The sequence below is a fragment of the Macaca nemestrina genome, chromosome 19, assembly GCF_043159975.1.
Source record: "Macaca nemestrina isolate mMacNem1 chromosome 19, mMacNem.hap1, whole genome shotgun sequence".
Lineage (NCBI taxonomy): Eukaryota > Metazoa > Chordata > Mammalia > Primates > Cercopithecidae > Macaca > Macaca nemestrina.
Genome location: NC_092143.1, coordinates 17088107 through 17106237, shown reverse-complemented (window position 1 = coordinate 17106237; position 18131 = coordinate 17088107). Strand labels below are relative to the sequence as shown.

General features: G+C 40.5%; 1 protein-coding gene across 3 annotated transcripts in view; it reads right to left on the bottom strand.

Annotated features, from left to right (window-relative positions):
* Nucleotides 1–2829: 2829 nt before the first annotated feature.
* The window catches only part of LOC105477000 (3-ketodihydrosphingosine reductase), a 39880-nt gene continuing 24578 nt past the window's right edge, over nucleotides 2830–18131 (bottom strand). The window contains exons 8-11 of one of the 3 annotated variants that reach the window (XR_984384.3): nucleotides 14288–14371; nucleotides 10390–10491; nucleotides 6929–7325; nucleotides 2830–4810 (exon numbers count right to left, since the gene is read on the bottom strand). Coding sequence is in view for 2 of the 3 variants with exons in the window: in XM_011733304.3 (XP_011731606.1) it covers nucleotides 7206–7325; nucleotides 10390–10491; nucleotides 14288–14371 (306 nt within the window). In the remaining variant the exon portion in view is untranslated. Of the gene's footprint in view, nucleotides 4811–6695; nucleotides 7326–10389; nucleotides 10492–14287; nucleotides 14372–18131 lie in introns of those variants that run through there. The other 2 variants (XM_011733304.3, XM_011733303.3) reach the window with 2 other exon arrangements.

Sequence of the window (18131 nt, the reverse complement as noted above, 5' to 3'; positions counted from 1 at the left end):
TCAGATGGAAGAGTAAACCATGGCCCCAACCTGAAATGGAAATTAATCCACAAATAGAATGAGCTGACTACAGACAGTAAAAACAAGTAGTCCATATAGTTTGCATAAAAGAAAAATGAGGCTGGGCGCAGTGGCTCACAGCTGTAATCCCAGCACTTTGGGAAGCAGAGATGGGCGGATCACCCGAGGTCAGGAGTTCAAGACCAGCCTGACCAATATGGTGAAAACCCGTCTCTACTAAAAATACAAAAATTAGCCAGGCGTGGTGGCAGGCACCTGTAATCCCAGCTACTCAGGAGGCTGAGGCAGGAGAATTGCTTGAACCCAGGAGGCAGAGATTGCAGTGAGCCAAGATCATGCCACTGCATTCTTGCATGGGTGACAGAGCGAGACTCCATCTAAAAAAAAAGAAAGAAAAGAAAAAGAAAAAAAAGGAAAAAGGAACTGCTTAAAAAATAACTTCTCAGCCAGGTGTGGTGGCTCACGCCTGTAATCCCAGCACTTTGGGAGGCCGAGGCAGGCGGATCACAAGGTCAGGAGATCGAGACCATCCTGGCCAACATGGTGAATCCCCGTCTTTACTAAAAATACAAAAGTTAGCTGGGCATGGTGGCAAGTGCCTGTGAATCTCAACTACTGGGGAGGCTAGGTAGGAGAATCACTTGAACCAGGAAGTCAGAGGTTGCAGTGAGCCAAGATCACGCCACTGCACTCCAGCCTCATCACTCCAGTCTCTGCTTCTGCCATGACCTGTGGGGTTCTGTTTTCTCCCATTCTTCTGAGGTCACCAGTCATAATATTGGATTCAGGCCCATCACAGTCACCTCATCTTAACTTGATTGCATCTGTACAGACCTTATTTCCAAATAAGGTCATATTCACAGGTACCGGGGGCTGAATTTAAATCTCTTTTGAGGTGACACAATTCAACCCATCTCAATATGTATCTAATATGACATTCTTAAAACTAATGAGGATTGCTGACTCCAAGGCCTAAAGACTCGGCAATATTAGAACTGAGTTTCAAGGGCTATCATGACCTCTCTAAAGCTAAAATCTGGTTATTTCATATTTCCACTCAAAGTTCTCGAAAACCTAAAAATCTTATATCCACTTTTTGTGGTTTCTGGAATACGCCAAGGGGTCTCATGTCTTTTGCCTTCGCACATCTGCCGGTCTCCCTGAACTGGACCCAACTTTTTCACCTGGCAAATTCATTTCTCTAGTTTTGGCTGAAGAACTTCCTCCTCTGAAAAGCCATCCCTGCTGTTCCTGGGCCGTCTTAACATTCCTTCTGTGCCGCTAGAAGATGTTTAGTACAGGGGCTAGACGCCTAAAAATCAGAATCAAGATTCTCATCCTGGCTTCACCATTGAGTAGCTGTGACCTTGAGCCAAGTATTTAAGCTTTCAGTGCCTGTTCCCTCATTTATAACATGGAAATATAAATAGTGCTACTACTCTTGGGGTTAGCTTGTGATTTCATTGAGTTAATACATGTAAAGCACTCACAAGTGACTGGCACCTGTTTTCAGTGTTGGCTATAGTATCTTAATGGCCGCTATCCTCAGATCAGTGTAACCTCTGGCATATGTCCTTCTCACTAGATTATAAACTATTTGAGGGCAGGGATCATATTTTTCCTTGGAACCTTTCCAGCTTAGAACAGTGCTTAGCATACAAATCCTTGAAGCCTAAAATTCAGAGGCTCCAAGTCAAAGAAGAAAATGGGGAGTGGTTCCTCTTTATCTAAGAAACTTGTAAGGATATAGCAGAGGCATCCGAGGGATGAAGGAAAGGAGAAGGTGCAGAAACAAGAAATGTAATTGCCATGAGGAAGGAACAAATTGTTGATGTAGAATTGTATCCCCAGCACCTGGTATCAAGCTCATCATTGGTACCCAACAAATATATGATGGATGAGGCAAAATGGAGGTTATAAAATCAGGAGTGTAACAGAAATCAAAACATAATTTTGGGCCGGGTGCGGTGGCTCACGCCTGTAATCCCAGCACTTTGGGAGGCCGAGGCGGGCGGATCACGAGGTCAGGAGTTCAAGACCATCCTGGCCAACATGGTGAAACCCTGTCTCTACTAAAAATACAAAACTTAGCTGCAAGTGGTGGCACATGCCTGTAATCCTAGCTACTCAGGTGGCTGAGGCAGAAGAATTGCTTGAACCAGGGAGTCGGAGGCTGCACTGAGCCGAGATCATGCCACTGCACTCCAGCCTGGTGACAGGGCGGGACTCCATCTCAAACAAACACATAATTTTGTCTTTTAAATATCCAAACAAAAATTACAGATATAATATCACATGCCATTTATGTATATAAATTGCTCAGATGTAAAGAAAGGTTAAACTTGCAGACCACAATGTCCAAGAAATCTCTTCTCAATGTTCTAAAACCTTTCTATTTATGAACTGATAAATATCAAGGCATGTTCTTTTCCAGATCAGTCTTATATAATTTGCTGCCCGTCAGGATCTAGGAGATATTACATGGTTGGAATATCAGGTTTTAGTTTAAAGTATGAGAAATATATTTGTATTGAAAACTATTTAAGAAATTTTGCTAAATTCACATTTCTTAAACTTTTACTCATATATCCCACATTATAGTGACACAAACAGAATATACTTGAAACAAGGGCTCAGAATACTAAGTATTAACTCCACAAGTATTATTACTACCTAAATAATGATAAAAATCAGGCCTGGTGAAATGCTTACGAGGCAAAGTCAGGATCACATTATAGAAAACATTTATGTTTTGCCCAAATGGTCTCTTAAAAAACACAAATTTCTAGAAAAGTAAATTTTCAAATCTGTAAGTCTTGTTCCCCATTTATTTTTTTTGTTGTGATTCAGAAATACAAGGTATGAAAATTAGGTTACAATTCTGCCACAAAAGCTTCTAAAGTAGCAAACACAACTTTTATTGTGTATCAAAATAGCCATGTGCACTTTTATCAATTAAAAAGTCTTCAGAGTTATCACATCAAGCAAGTGTAAAATATAATAGCGACTATCTCCCCTTCAAAATTGCAAATCCACAGTTACTGCACTGAAGTATAATCCAAACAACAAGATTTAGTCCAGAATATGGAAGGTTCTGGTTGGCAGGTACTTTTTAAAGCTGACTTACTAAGAACTAAAAGAAATGAGAAATATACAAAGCATCTTATGTCAAAGAGTATGAATATTTAAAAGTGGCCTCAAGTGAGTAATACATGTTTAAATTAGAACATGATGTAATTAAAAGTTTATATAATTTAGCAAAAAATATATATATAATTGCTTTCTTCTAAAAGATAAAGACATAAAATTCTTTGAACTGAAACAGTATTACCAAAATGTTTTCATCATCTAAATACTAGAAACAATATCTCAAAATTTCACTTGCAGTGATCAGTAATATATGGTTTAACAGATCCAGATAAAGATTTTTTTCTCTTTTTTTTTTTGAGACAGAGTCTCACACTGTCACCCAGGCTGGAGTGCAGTGGCGCAATCTTGGCTCACTGCAACCTCTGCCTCCTGGGTTCAAGTGATTCTCCTGCCTCAGCCTCCTGAGTAGCTGGGACTATAGGCGCCCGCCACCACGTCCAGCTAATTTTTTGTATTTTCAGTAGAGACGGGGTTTCACCGCATTGGCCAGGCTGGTCTTGAACTCCCAACCTCATGATTCACCCGTCTCAGCCTCCCAAAGTGCTGGGATTACAGGCGTGAGCCACTGTGCCCGGCCCAGAGAAAGATTTATAACTAAATATATAGAAAAGAATAATTCCCATGATTTTGTTTTTGTAAAAAGAAAGAAAGATTGTTTTCTATATATTTTTCAATATGAAGTCCTTAAACATATTTGGGGATTTTTTATGGCTGAATGTTAATTTTTAAATTTTTTGATGTACTTACAAATACATTATAATAAAATAATACAACCAAATCAAAAAGCAGCCACTTGAAAACTGAAATTCACAAAATGAGCTGTTCTTGGCTACATACAGAAAACCAGCATTTAAACTGAATTATAATTAAACGTTTCCTGCCATAGGTAATATTTACCCACTTCTGGGTCCAACAGAAGGTGTTGAATCAATGTGATCCTTTAAAAACAAAGTCACTAGTTTCCATAACAATCATACTCACGGTTGTTTTTTGTTTTGTTTTTTTTCTCTTCACCCAGCAGAAAAACAAGTTGTTCAAGCATTGAACCAAAAAATATAAAAAATAGAATTTGCCTTGTAATATTTCTATGTTTTGGATGAAGTCAGCCCACTATGTGCGGCTGCTTAAATGCTTACAACACCTTATCCAAAACCCTTTGCGCTGGATGTGGTTTAGAATTCATAACCTTTGGGGTTTTAAAAAGGCAACATGGGCATATTTTGAATATTACAAAACACCTCCACAGCATCTAGGGGAATACCTAGAATCAAATCCATGGATATTTCTTCAGGGAAAATTAACAGTCACAATGGAGTAGCATAAAAAAAAAGTACAATACTCTCACATCAGTTCAAGTCAGATTTTGCTGCCAAATGAATTACGGTATCAAATTCAGAAAAACACAAACCAACTTAGATTTCAAAGTTTTTTGGTAAGGGACTGTAGCCCTTTAACATCTCTGACAAGGAAATTTCTTCTCTGACATGATGGTCTCTACAAATCTGCTCTCATATTTCAATGGAAATTGGGATAGGGACAATTGTCTTCTACCCCAAAACAGGGGCTCTTAACAGGCTCTCTTAAATTTATTTGGGTAGATTACCATCTCACTGGAAGCGACAGGTTCTATGAAGATAATCTGAAAAAAATACATTGAAATAATTAGTTAATGTTATTAAATCAGACACCTTCTTGGACTAGATTCTAATACAGATCAGCAGTAGAAGGTGCCAACGTTCGAGGAACATTTATGAGAAAAGAGTAAAACTGAGAGACATCCAGACATTAATGCAATTGTTTTCTGCAAATTATAAAAAGCTACAATTCCATTTGAGCAGCTGCACAATGCAACTCAATATAATCTGCAAACTTCGGCTCTGTAAGACTGAAAGATTTATGAAACCATTTTGGCATCAACCTATCCTTATAAGCTGCAATGAAATCATTCCAAGCAATTAATACATTAAATAATAATTTCTTCTGTATCTATCAGTGTTTAAAATATGCTATTCTCAGATCTTAATAAAAAGATACCATGGATTAAAGCCATCAAACATCTTATTTTTTAAAAAGTTAAGTCATTTAAAGTCAAGAGCTTCAAAAACTCAAGAGCAAAAAAAAAAAAAAGGTTTGCAATAATTTTTAGGTCTTCAATTTTTGTATAGAGTTTTTATGTTTTTTAAGTTTTATTTTACAATTTAAGAAAGTTTCCTCTTCAAAAACAGAGGTCTTTTTTCACCGAAGTGATCTGGAATGTGCTACCATATATGCAAGGAAGATCGGTTACAAGATCTAGGTGAAGGGAGCTCTCCTCAAGTCAGAGGAGTGTGAACAACCAGCAGGATGCAACGGGGAATGTTGGCTAAAACTCATCAGAGACACTTGCTGTCAAAATCCACTAATGAACACAGATCCTATAACCTGGAAACAACATTCAGGGGCCAAGAGGGTTTCCAGGGCTACAGAGTTACGAGCCATGAGTGGGCTTCCTTAGCACGTGGTATGAAGACAATGTCTGCGGGCTCAGTGGGAGAGTCACATAAAGAACAGGTGATCATTTTATTTCAAAAGCGACTCTCTTCAAAATCAGCCTTGTCTTTTTTTCTTCATGAGTAAATTTTAAACTATCATCAGCCTTTCCTAAAAGCTACATATATGCTCCGAGAAAAATGTCACACTTTTTAATTTTTTCATTTGTTTTAATTAATTCATGAATTAAGTTAAAAAGTCAAGTCAAAAATTTTAGCTGGTCTTTTTTTCCCTTTTTTTTTTTTTTTTTACAAAAATATTACAGCAGTATAAGCAAAATTGGAAAGGAAGAGATGGGAAGAACAAGTAGATGCTAAAATGGAATAGGTGAACTTCAGGTCATCATGGTTATTGAAGGAACTGTAAATTCTTAAGCTTCTAGATTTTACTGCTCTTCAGAAAACATTTAAGGAGGCTGCCTTCCCCCATGAATGAGAAATGAAACGTTCCCTAAGCATTTGAGTCTAAAGAAGACAAGAAAGCATTGCTTTTCCTACTGGAAAATATCTCTTTAGCTCCCATTGCACTGCCCTCTCCCGTCCCCCTCATAGCTTCCTGGGATCAAAGAGACAGAGAAGCCATGCGTTTCCACCAGCAGCAGAGTGAGTCCTGAGCACAACACAGGGCTGTCAGTGACACTCAGACTCACTGGCAATGGGTCCAAGTCATCTTGAATAAAATACACCAAGGAAGGACAGAAGGAAGGAAGGAAGGAAGGGAGGGAGGGAGGAAGGGAGGGAGGAAGGGAGGGAGGGAGGGAGGGAGGGAGGACGGAAGGAAGGAAGGAAGGAAGGAAGGAAGGAAGGAAGGAAGGAAGGAAGGAAGGAAGGAAGGAAAGAGAGAGAGAGAGAGAAGGAAGGAAGGAAGGCAGGAAAGAAGGAAGGAAGGAAGGAAGGAAGGAAGGAAGGAAGGAAGGAAGGAAGGAAGGAAGGAAGGAAGGGGGAGGGAGGGAGGGAGGGAGGGAGGGAGGGAGGGAGGGGGGGGAGGGAGGGAGGGAGGGAGGGAGGGAAGGAAGGAAGGAAGGAAGGAAGGAAGGAAGGAAGGAAGGAAGGAAGGAAGGAAGGAAGGAAGGAAGGAAACCCAGAATTGTTTTTTATGGAAGGTTTAAACAAAGTCCTCAAGATTTCTTTATGTGCCATAAAGTACATTTCTGGACTTAATCTCTAGAGGGGCAAAAAAGAATAAATAGAAAACAATTTAATGATCATTCTGGAATCCTGTTCTTTACCTTGTTCACATGGTATTAATTCTCATACCTTCACTTCTCTACCTCAAAGCCTAGAAAATCAAATGGTCTCCTATTCCATATTTGCATAGTATTAATAATATTGTCAGGAGGTGAACTTCTAGCCCCTTGCTTGCAGCCACATTTCTGAAGAGCACTGGTCCAATCTGACACATTTGAAAACAATATATAAGTGTCTATAGGCCAAAAATTGGGTCCCATTTAGCAGCAAGCTGTTCAAATTATTTGGAAACAGTCTTCTTCCACAGGGCGAGAAGAATTAGGCAGTTTTGTCTGCAATTTCAGATTTTTCTCTCTGCATCATGCAGCGACGAACTATGCTGTCAAAACTTCCAAGGTAAAACAAAGCAATAGTGCGGAACAGGCCCATGGTGACCACCTGCAAGATAAAGAGAGAGCTTTTAGTGCATCCAACGGTACAAGACTATTTCAAGGTACCTAGGTCTCTAATAAATAGTTTCTAAGACACATCTTCTAGTCTGCTCTAAGGATGAATATAATGAAAACTCTGTAAATGTCAGTAAGCTGTGAGAACAGAATGTGTGTGCTCTGCACTGCTGGACAGCCCAGATACATAATGAAATATTTGTTCAATTAATAAATTCAAACCACAAGCAGAACAAAATAGGTATTGCTCGCAGTCTTAGGGTTATAATAGCTTAAAAAGATCCACTCCAGCATCTCAAATAGCCAAACTACAATCAAGGCTTTTTTGGTTTGAGATTTATGTTCTGAGCGTGAAAGCAAGACCCTATACTAGATGCTGAGAACACTGTGGTGAGAGACACAGTCCTTGCCCTCAGGGAGCTTATTTTCAGGCTGGAAAAACAAGTAAAATTGAAACTACTGCCTCGGGGTTGAGAGCCGTGATTACTGATACCCTGTTGCTCAGGATGGAGTGCAGCGGCATGAACACGGCTCACTATAGCTTTGACCTCCCGAACTCAAGGGATCCTTCTGCCTCATCCTCCCAAGCAGCTGGGACCATAGGCATGAGCCCCCGTGCATAAGAGAATAGAAAAGTCACTGTTTTTTTCCCTACACCCTCAGAGCACTGAACCCAGTTCTTGGATCTTCTGGAAGAAACAATGTTTAAGGTGAGACCTGAAGGAAGATTAGAAGTTGGCAGGACATAGAGAAGATTCCAGAAAGAAGAGGACGGGTAAAGAAAGAAAAAAACAGAGCCTGGAAAGGTAAGTGGGGTAGGAGATCAGGTGGCTTATGGTATGCGATGGAAATGTTTTTAATTTTTAAATTCTTTTTAGAGACAGGGTCTTGCTCTGTCACCCAGGCTGGAGTGCGGGAATATGATCATAGCTCACTGTAGCTTCAGACTTCCAGACTCAAGCGGAAGCCTCCAGTCGCTAGGAATACAGGTACACACCACCACACCGGGCTTTCTTATTCTTTTACATTTTTATGTAGAGACAGGGTCTCACTATGTTGCCCAGGCTGGTCTCAAACTCCTGAGCTCAAGCAATCCTCCCAACTCGGCCTCCCAAAGTGCTGAGATTATAATCATGAGCCACCATACCCAGGTGCAATGGAATTTTTAAAGCTTTATCCTGATGGTATCAAGGAGCCACTGAATGTTTTCATGCAATGTATAGTTGCAGTTCAGAAACAACTGGTGTGGAAAATGGGAGGGTGCACTCAAACGCATCCAGGGGGCCTGGGCAGGGGGTTGCAGACCATAGTGGTTGCAGGGACTGTGCTCCTCCCTCAGGAGCAGCTGCCACCTGTGCTTGCTGATGACTGCCAGGTGAGAATGCAGACTCTGTGCCACTAAACCTTCCGATTTTCCAAGAAAAGTCTGAAATCTGGACCTTTTATATGAAACCTAATTTAAAAACTATTTTCAAATCTGAAACACACACACTCATACCAGATGGACCAAACAAAACTGCTTTACAGGCCCATGGGAATCATTTACAACCTCTGGCTCAAAAAGTGTATAAGTCAGGCAGGAGGCCTGCTGTGGCAACCCAGGCCTGGGCTCCAGAAGCACTGCCAGAACTGCAGAGAATGGAAGCATCTGAAGAACAGAGTGACAAGGGTGACAATGATCTCTGATGTGAGGGACAGAAGCAGGGGAGTCCGGGACAACACCCCAGGTGTGAGCCACCATGCCAGCCCAAAAATTAAAAAATAAAAGAATTCATGCATTTGTTCAGCTCAGGTATTCTGGAGTTCCTACTAAGCGCCAGGCACTGGCTGTTAGGCGTACAATGGCAAACAAGAGGCGTGGGCCCCGTCCTCAAAGAGCTTACATCTAACAGTGTCAACCTCTAAGAGAATGGCAAGACAGTAGGTATATTACAGAGTGAAAAGAAAAGAGGGCTTCGGAAAGACCCTGAGGAAAACCAACAACTAAGTCATTTATATAAGTCTGAATGTGGTCAACTGCACAGAACTTAGTACTTGTTAACAACTATCCCATGGCTTTGTCTTTCCAGAACATTCCCTCTATTGTAATCCTTACTACATTACACTACACTACTATCATCTTTTATTTTTTATTTATTTATTTTTTTTTTTTTTTTGAGACAGAGTTTTGCCCGTGTAGCCCAGGCTAGAGTGCGGTGGAGTGACCTCGGCTCACTGCAACCTCCACCTCCCGGGTTCAAGTAATTCTCCTACCTCAACCTCCCGAGTAGCTGGGATTACAGGCGCCCACCACCATGCCCAGCTAATTTTCATATTTTTAGTAGAAACAGAGTTTCACCATGTTGGCCAGGCTGGTCTCGAACTCCTGACCTCAAGAGATCCACCCAGCTCAGCCTCCCAAAGTGCTGGGATTACAGGCGTGAGCCACCGCGCCCGGACTACTATCACCTTTATGGTCAGTGCATTCCACTTGACTGCAAGCCCCTGAAGCTGGAGAGGTCGCCTTCCATCTGATTCCCCATGAGCAAGTACAGTACTTAGCACACCAATGAAACACTAACTGTGTATCTTGGACAAAATAATAAATTCCATAAGCGTAGCAATTGTGTTTAATCCATGATTTGTATCTCACTAAATTTAGCTGTGTGTGACCTGATTCACCTAGAAAAGGTTTTCTAGTCTAATATCTCGGGACTTTTTAAGCAAGGCCACCCTTTACTCTAGGAGTATTCCATTTTTCAAAACACATTGGAGCACTGGTTCTTAGGTGAAAATCCAGGTTAACACCTCAACACAGAGACAGACGGTGTTTGATTTCTCTATCTGCAAAGCCCAGCACTGACGACTTCTTGCCAGTCTAAATTCCTGAAGTTATATCTTTAACCTATTTACTCATTCCCGGGGGAGGAAGAGGGAAAGTTGACAGCTCAATAAGAATACATTCTCTAAATAAAGTTACTCCGTTTTCCCTTAATCTCTTCTCATCAAGGTTTGATGAAAGGCAGTTTTTCTCTTGTCCATCGGCCTATCTGACTGCTAGCCTAGGCAGAGCTTACCTGCTGGAGCCCCTCAGTAATAGAAGTTACTGGAGCCATCCCACAGGTCAGGGCCGAGAGCATGTACCCATCTGAGCCGAGGGAACTGTTGAAATTTCCTTGCTAAAAGAGAAGGAAAAGACGAGAAACAGGGAATCCTAGTAATATAGACAGAAATCAATCCGACGCATCAGAAACAGTGGAGTGTGCTCGTTCACTTTAAGTGAGATAAAACGGTCACAAAGCATTGAGCAGCACTAAGAAATGGACGCAGGGCCTTGGCAGATGGGCAGTTCGCAAATGATTGTCCTAATAACACTAAGACATTCATTCTCTTTTCCACAGTGTGATGTATGGGAAATACAGTTTTGCCTCTGCCAAACTGCAGACACGGGCTAAAACCACGGTGTTCTGGCCAAACTGTACTAGGAGTCACTGTCATCGGTACTACCACACACACTCACAGTAATAAAGAATACACAAAGAAAATACAAGTTCTAAAATTCTTTTAAAAATCAAAAAGTGTCAGTTTTGCTTTAAAATCCTCTTGATAAAGCAGCAAAATTCATCATTTTGTTAAATGGCAACCCTCGAGGACATGTCTTCTTAATACTCTGTGTGACAAATGAGAGCACGCCCAGTGCGCTCCCGCGGCACTGCATTCCAATCGGGGACAACTGCCTGGAACAAAAGCCCTTATGCAGCTGCTTACGTCGAGGGCTAAACTGCCACTTCTTTTATGGGGCGTCATTTTTATTTTTTATTTATTTATTTTTGACAGAATCTCACTCTGTGGCCCAGGCTGGAGTGCAGTGGTGTGATCTCTGCTCACTACAACCTCTGCCTCCCAGGTTCAAGCGATTCCCCTGCCTCAGCCTCCCAAGTAGCTGGGATTACAGGCATGTGCCGCCACACCCGGATATATTTTTGTATTTTTAGTAGAGATGGGGTTTCACCATGTTGGCCAGGCTGGTCTCAAACCCCTGAGCTCAAGCGATCCACCTGCCTCGGCCGGCAAAAGTGCTGAGATTACAGGCATCAGCCACCGTGCCTGGCTGGAGAGCATAATTTTTATATGAAAGACCATTGACAGGAAATCCATGGTTGTTCAGACTTAGGTATGCGGCAGATGTGCAGAAAACGACAAAAGCAAGCATGTCACTTCAGGAAAAACAACTGGCCACATGTGTCATCAATGTTAAAATCTGAGCCTTCAAGAAAAAATTAAGATTTGGAAAAACTAGTATCCACCATCATGAGACTGTAAGCTGCATACTTTTATGATAAGATCAGCAGTAATATTGATGAAAGCAATTTTTCTGATCACTCAGTCAACCCATATTTTCCCAATGACTAATGCATAGTGTTACGAAATCATGAATGGTTAAAAGATCCATTCAAAGTACAAGACGGACCAATGGAATTTAATGTAACAGAGTACAAAACGTTCATTGATGTAGTTTCCAATTCTATACTGCAACTAACCTTTTAAGAAACTACCATTTGTTGAGTTTGAGTTTGATATAAAAAAAGAATGTCCATAATTATCTGAAAAGCCTAGTAAAATAGTCTTCCCTTTCCCAACTCCGTATCTGTCTAAGGCCAGATTTTCTTCATATCCTTCCATCAAAACAACATTATTACAACAGATGGAATGCAGAAGCAGCTATTTGAATCCAGCTGTTAATGCAGACCTTAAAGCAACTGGTGAAAATGTGAACCAATGCCACTGTCCTCACTGAACTTTTGTTTTGAAAATTTTTTGTAAATTTTGTTTAAAAAAAGTCACATTATAAAGCAATGGGCATATATATATATGTATCTTTTATATTTTTAAAATATGTATGTATATGTATGTTTTTTAAAATATATATGTGTATATATATTTTTTATATATATATATATATATATATTTTTTTTTTTTTTGAGATGGAGTTTTGCTCTTGTTGCCCAGGCTGGAGCACAATGGCTTGATCTCAGCTCACTGCAACCTCTGCCTCCCAGATTCAAGCAATTCTCCTGTCTCAGCCTCCCAAATAGCTGGGATTACAGGCGCATGTCACCATGCCTGGCTAATTTTTGTATGTTTAGTAGAGATGGGGTTTCATCATATTGGTTAGGCTGGTCTTGAACTCCTGACCTCAGGTGATCCACCCGCCTTGGCCTCCCAAAGTGCTGGGATTACAGGCATGAGTCACCGCGCCCAGCACGGTGAATGAATTAATGAATTAATATGAATGAATTAATAAATATTATAAACAGCTTCCATTTCAAATATGGCAAATATCAATAAATATAGCCATGTAAATAAACGAAAGTTCTCTGGGGTTGTTGACAATTTGTAAGAATATAAAGTGGTGAAGAGAAGTTTGAAAACTACTAAACTAAATTAATACTGCCAAAATACTAAGAGCTATTTAGCATCATTAAAAACACGGAATGGGCCAGGCACGGGGCTCACGCCTGTAATCCCAGCACTTTGGCCAAGAGGCTGAGGCATGTGGATCACCTGAAATCAGGAGTTTGAGACCAGCCTGGCCAACATGGTGAAGCCCCATTTCTACTACAAATACAAAAAATTAGCCAGGTGTGGTTGTGGGACCCTGTAATCCCAGCTACTCAGAAGGCTGAGGCAGGAGAATCGCTTAAACCCAGGAGGCAGAGGTTGCAGCCAGCCGAGATCATGCCACTGCACTCCAGCCTAGGCAACAAGAGCGAAACTCCGTCTCAAAACAAACAAACAAAACAATAACAACAAATACCGAATGCATTTGCTTTGACCTGAGATAAGCAGGAAAAATAAAGTCCCACTTGTGCCATCTTCCTGGGCCTTTTAAGGTACTCAGGGCAAAGTTGTTCACACGCGTATATATTTCAGCAGAATTCACTATGTCTTATTCTGCTCAGTTCAGTCTAATGTGACAGCACTTATGCTGCTTCAAGGCTGTCCACCATTGGCTGACACCTCTCATTCCAATGGTCCTAAAGATTTTCCAAATTCAGTGTGGGTCTGTGGTTTACAGACATCCCTCATAAATGTGTATTTTTCCGCATTAACAGACATGTTGTCAAAAAGCATGAGGCACATATGTTGTTCTTCTACAACACAGCACATTGTTTCTTAAAATACTATTTTTGATTCTGAATAAAAAAGCACATCAACAGGGAAGACAGGAGGACAGGCCCACGGGGCTAGTGGCACTTTCTCGTTAGCTAACTTTTGGGAAAATGATACTGGGAAACAGGAATGGGAGAGAAGGCAGCCAGGTGTATACAGGGCATAGTATAAACTGTGGCCAGGCATGGTGGCTCACGCCTGTAATCCCAGCACTTTGGGAGGCTGAGGTGGGCAGATCACGAGGTCAGGAGATCGAGACCACGGTGAAACCCCATCTCTACTAAAAATACAAAAATTTAGCCGGGTGCGGTGGCGGGTGCCTGTAGTCCCAGCTACTTGGGAGGCTGAGGCAGGAGAATGGCGTGAACCCGGGTGGTGGAGCTTGCAGTGAGCCGAGATCGAGCCACTACACTCCAGCCTAGAGTGACAGAGTGAGACACCATCTCAAAAAAAAAAAAAAAAAAAAAAAAAAAGGACACAGTATATATTGTTTACACTGCCTAGGAAAGTCTCATTTTCTTTTTAAAGAACTGGTGTTTCCAGGTTTCCAGACATCCTTCTAGTAAACCTGTTCCTAAGGTTAAGGTATACAATCAGTTTTCAGGAGCCTACTAACTACTAATATGGAGTCAATAAAGCGTCTAAAAGAAGAAAAGTCGAGTCCAATATTAGATATGATGAATCTAACAGACTAAAAAATTCTAATAATTGATGTTTTGAAGTAAAATCCTAGGACAAATATCTTTTCAGGAATATAGTACTGCAAATACAAATAGTACAGAAAACAAGGATTTTACTCACTATGGCATCTTTAACGATTTGTTTGGCCACCTGTTCGGGTTTGCACACAGATGTGGTCTCTGAAATAAGTCGAGTCTCCAAAGGCTAGAAGTGGGGAAAAAAATGTACATAATAATATCATGATTACCCATTGCATTCAAAATAAATTATTCTTACAGCCTCCTGATTTACAAATAATTCCAATTTTCTACCTTTGGGCAGATTCCTGTTTTTAGAATAAGGCCCATCTGGATTCTAAATCAGTGTCTACCTAGTTACTATGTAAAATTCTACCCAGTAGCTGAAGCAAGACAAGGAGGCCTTTGCCATTCTCTGAGGACATATGAAATCTTGGGTCCAGTGAGGATCGTCAAAGCTATAGTTGAGAACACACCACCGGATACAAGTTCAGAAAGACCCTCTCTTTGACACCTCAGTGCCGACCAGACACCTGAGTGACGGTGCTTCTGCAGAGGCTAGACCTGTGTCCAGAGCAAGCCTGCTCTCAAGGCCAGCAACTCTATTCTGGCCATACTCCCAGGCCAGCAGAGGGCTGATCCCTGGGGATGAACCTGGCGCCCAAGGCAGACACAGTCGCAACCCAGCCCCTGTTCGACAACTGCAGATGCTTCTTAAAGGATCTGCAGAGGAGGCAAACGCACAGGACACTGAAAGAGAAGGAGCCACTTAGGAGACAACCCTGAGTGGTCCCTAGATGGGCTGCATGCTAGTTACCAGGCTGGAGCTGCAGACCCCAAATCTTGGACTTTTCTTCCTCAAAAGGTCCATCTCAACTCTCACCTAGCTCAAAAAGCCTTCCCTAAATACCTAACTGGCAGTAATCTCTCTTTCTTCTGTGAACATTTCTGCTTTAATACACATTATAGCTACTTGCGAATTTGCATTTTACCTCTTAAGTTTCTTGTGGGCAGGGCCTTTTTTATAAGAAATCATTTATCTTTGGCTTTTCTTTGTGATGCCTTGCATATATGTGGTCAAAAATTAGTTCAATTAGTTCCATTAGTTTCAATTAGAAGTGTCAAAATAGTTTCAATTAGAAGCGTCAAATAATTTCAATTAGAAGTGTCAAACGAAAGCTTTAAACTGCATGAGACTGTAAACTTTACCATATAAGCTTGAAGGAATTAAAGAAAATAAAAACCAGATTATATTTTCTTAAAACAGGAAGTAAAGTATTTCATAAATATCAAGTATTTCTTGTGAACCTGAATTAAGAGAAAAGTTGTTTTGAAGGTGCCACTATTCATTCTTCCAGACCCCCAGGCTGGCATAACCACACTAAATACACGTAAGATTCTAAAGTACTATGGCGCCCCCTAAAGGGTCTACACGTCAATGTAGAATTGTATTTACCCAAACAAGTCTGCCCAAAATTTTACTGAAGGTGGGGGGAAAAAAACCCAACTTCATCAACATCAGAATCAAAGCTTAACAGGGAAATCACCACCCTTTGTCAGCTTTGGCTTCACACTAAAAGACTGCATACCAAATGTTGCAAAGCTTATTCTAAGACAGGACATTTGGCTTAAATTTACTTCTTTGAAATAGCAGTAATTTTTAAAAAGGCAAAGCCAAAGAGAAAAGAATAAGAGGAAAAAAAAACCTTCTAAATCACAAACATCTTTTTACAAATATACAGTCTAGGGAGTTTAAGTGCCAATTTTTATGCTGCAGAGTTTCACATTTACAAAGTATTGGTATAAAAGAGAAGAAAAAAATACAAAACTAAAATCAACCACAGTTCAAGGTGGTAAGTTCTGATTAATTCCTTTCTTCCCACTTCACCTATTCATTTGCTCAAAAAAGCAACTACTATGTGTCAAGGAAAAGGGAATATTCCATTGAGAACGTGTGAAGTTTATATTCAGCTCAGAATGACTGGCAGTCATTTTATATAAAAGATATGTCTGTTATAAGTGCTATGAGAAGTTTCTGATGTGATAAGTGCAATGGAGACTCAAATCATCAGACCCCAAATCATCTCTTCTACAATGGCAGAAGATGAGCAGTTTACTAAACAGACTCTTAATTCTGGAACACCAGTCACCACTAAGAGTAGTTATAAGGCACCTTGCAGAAACAGAAAAATTAAGCAAAAGTTGGCACTTAGGTGGTAAGCTCCCCAGCCCTCTTGCCCTGCTTGGCTCCCACAACACAGACAGCAAGTCTTACTCTCCCAAAGGCAGGAGACGACATGATTCCTCACTAGGGAAATTGATCAAACCATGAGAAAAGTGAGCAGATGCTGGCATATGAAAGTCTTCTAATGAAGTGGCTGCATCCTCTCCTGATCATCCCATAGTAAACAACTGAGAAGCTAGAGATTTACAATTGGCATTTTAGTGCCTCACTCTTAAATATGGACAATCAAGGATCACGAGACATTTGAGGAAGCCTAAAAAAACAACAACAGAGAAAAGGAAAGTAGGAGGAAATAAATATTACGAGATGTAGAAGAAATTTTCAAACAAAACAACAGCAACAAAAAAACAAAGCTAAACATCCAGAGTGAACATCCTTAGACACAAGAGAAAATATGAAATCCATGAAATAAGAAGCTTTTTTTAAAAACTGTTTTAAATATTCAGAGAAAAGAGATCTAAAGTAATTTTTATATAAGCCAGCAGAAATAAAAATTTCAACAAAAAGGTTTAAGGATAAAGCTAATTAAAAAACTAGAAAGGAGAACAAAAGGCCAAAGAGATTTTTTTTAAAAATGAGAGAAAATAGAAGGAAATTAGAGGATCGGTCCAGAAAGTTCAAAAATCTGAATAATAAATGCTCCAGAAAGATGAACACTTGAAATACTTTGGGAAGAAAGAAGTGATAAAAGGAGTAATACAATAAAATGTCCCAGAACAAAAGTTGACAAAATAAAAGGGCTCCTTTTCGTGTCTAGCACATGAAGTGAGAAGACTCCATGCCAAAATCCATTAAGTAAGGATAAAAAGGGATACAAGGTTTCCAAAAATAAATGGAAAAACAGGTTCTATACAAAAGATTGGGAATCAAAATGGTATCGCATTCCACAGAAATTCTGGAAGCTAGAAATCAATAAATGCCCACAGAAATCTGAGGAAACATTATTTCCAAACTAGAAATCTGTACTTAATAAAACAATACATCGAGAATAAAAAAAAATGGCCAGGCACGGTGGTCATGCCTGTAATCCCAGCACTTTGGGAGGCCAGGGTGGACCAGGAGTTGGAAACCGGCCTGGCCAACATGGTGAAACCCCGTGTCGACTAAAAAAAAAAAAGACAAAAAATCAGCCGGGAATGGTGGCACGCACCTGTAACCCCAGCTACTCAGGAGGCTGAGGCACGGGAATCTCTTGAACCCAGGAGGCAGAGGTTGCAGCGAGCCAACATCGCACCATTGCACTCCAGCCTGGGTGACAGAGCAAGAGTCCATCTCAAAAAAAAAAAAAAAAGATTAAAATTAAAATAAAGGCATTTTCAGACATGTCGTTTCTAAAACAATATTACCTCTGATGTGCCCTTTCTCAGAAAATTGGTGGAAAATATTATAGCTCTGCCAAAATGAGCAGATAAACCAAAAAAGTGAGAGTCATGGGCTCCGTCAAAGGGAGAGGAGAAGGGAACGTGCAGTGTGAGGTGAAGACAAGTCCTGAGACCACCGCTGGGTGGCAGATCTAGAACAGACCAGGAATGGGGACGACCCCAGGAGAAATGTCTGAGGAAGAAAGAATGAAACAGAATGTCCAATGTGCTCACATGGATCAAAAGGAGAATCTCAGTTCTGTCTGAATCTGGGACTGAATTAGTTACAGATAATTACAAAGCTAAGTAAATGAAAAGGCAAGAAAGGAAATGTCACTATA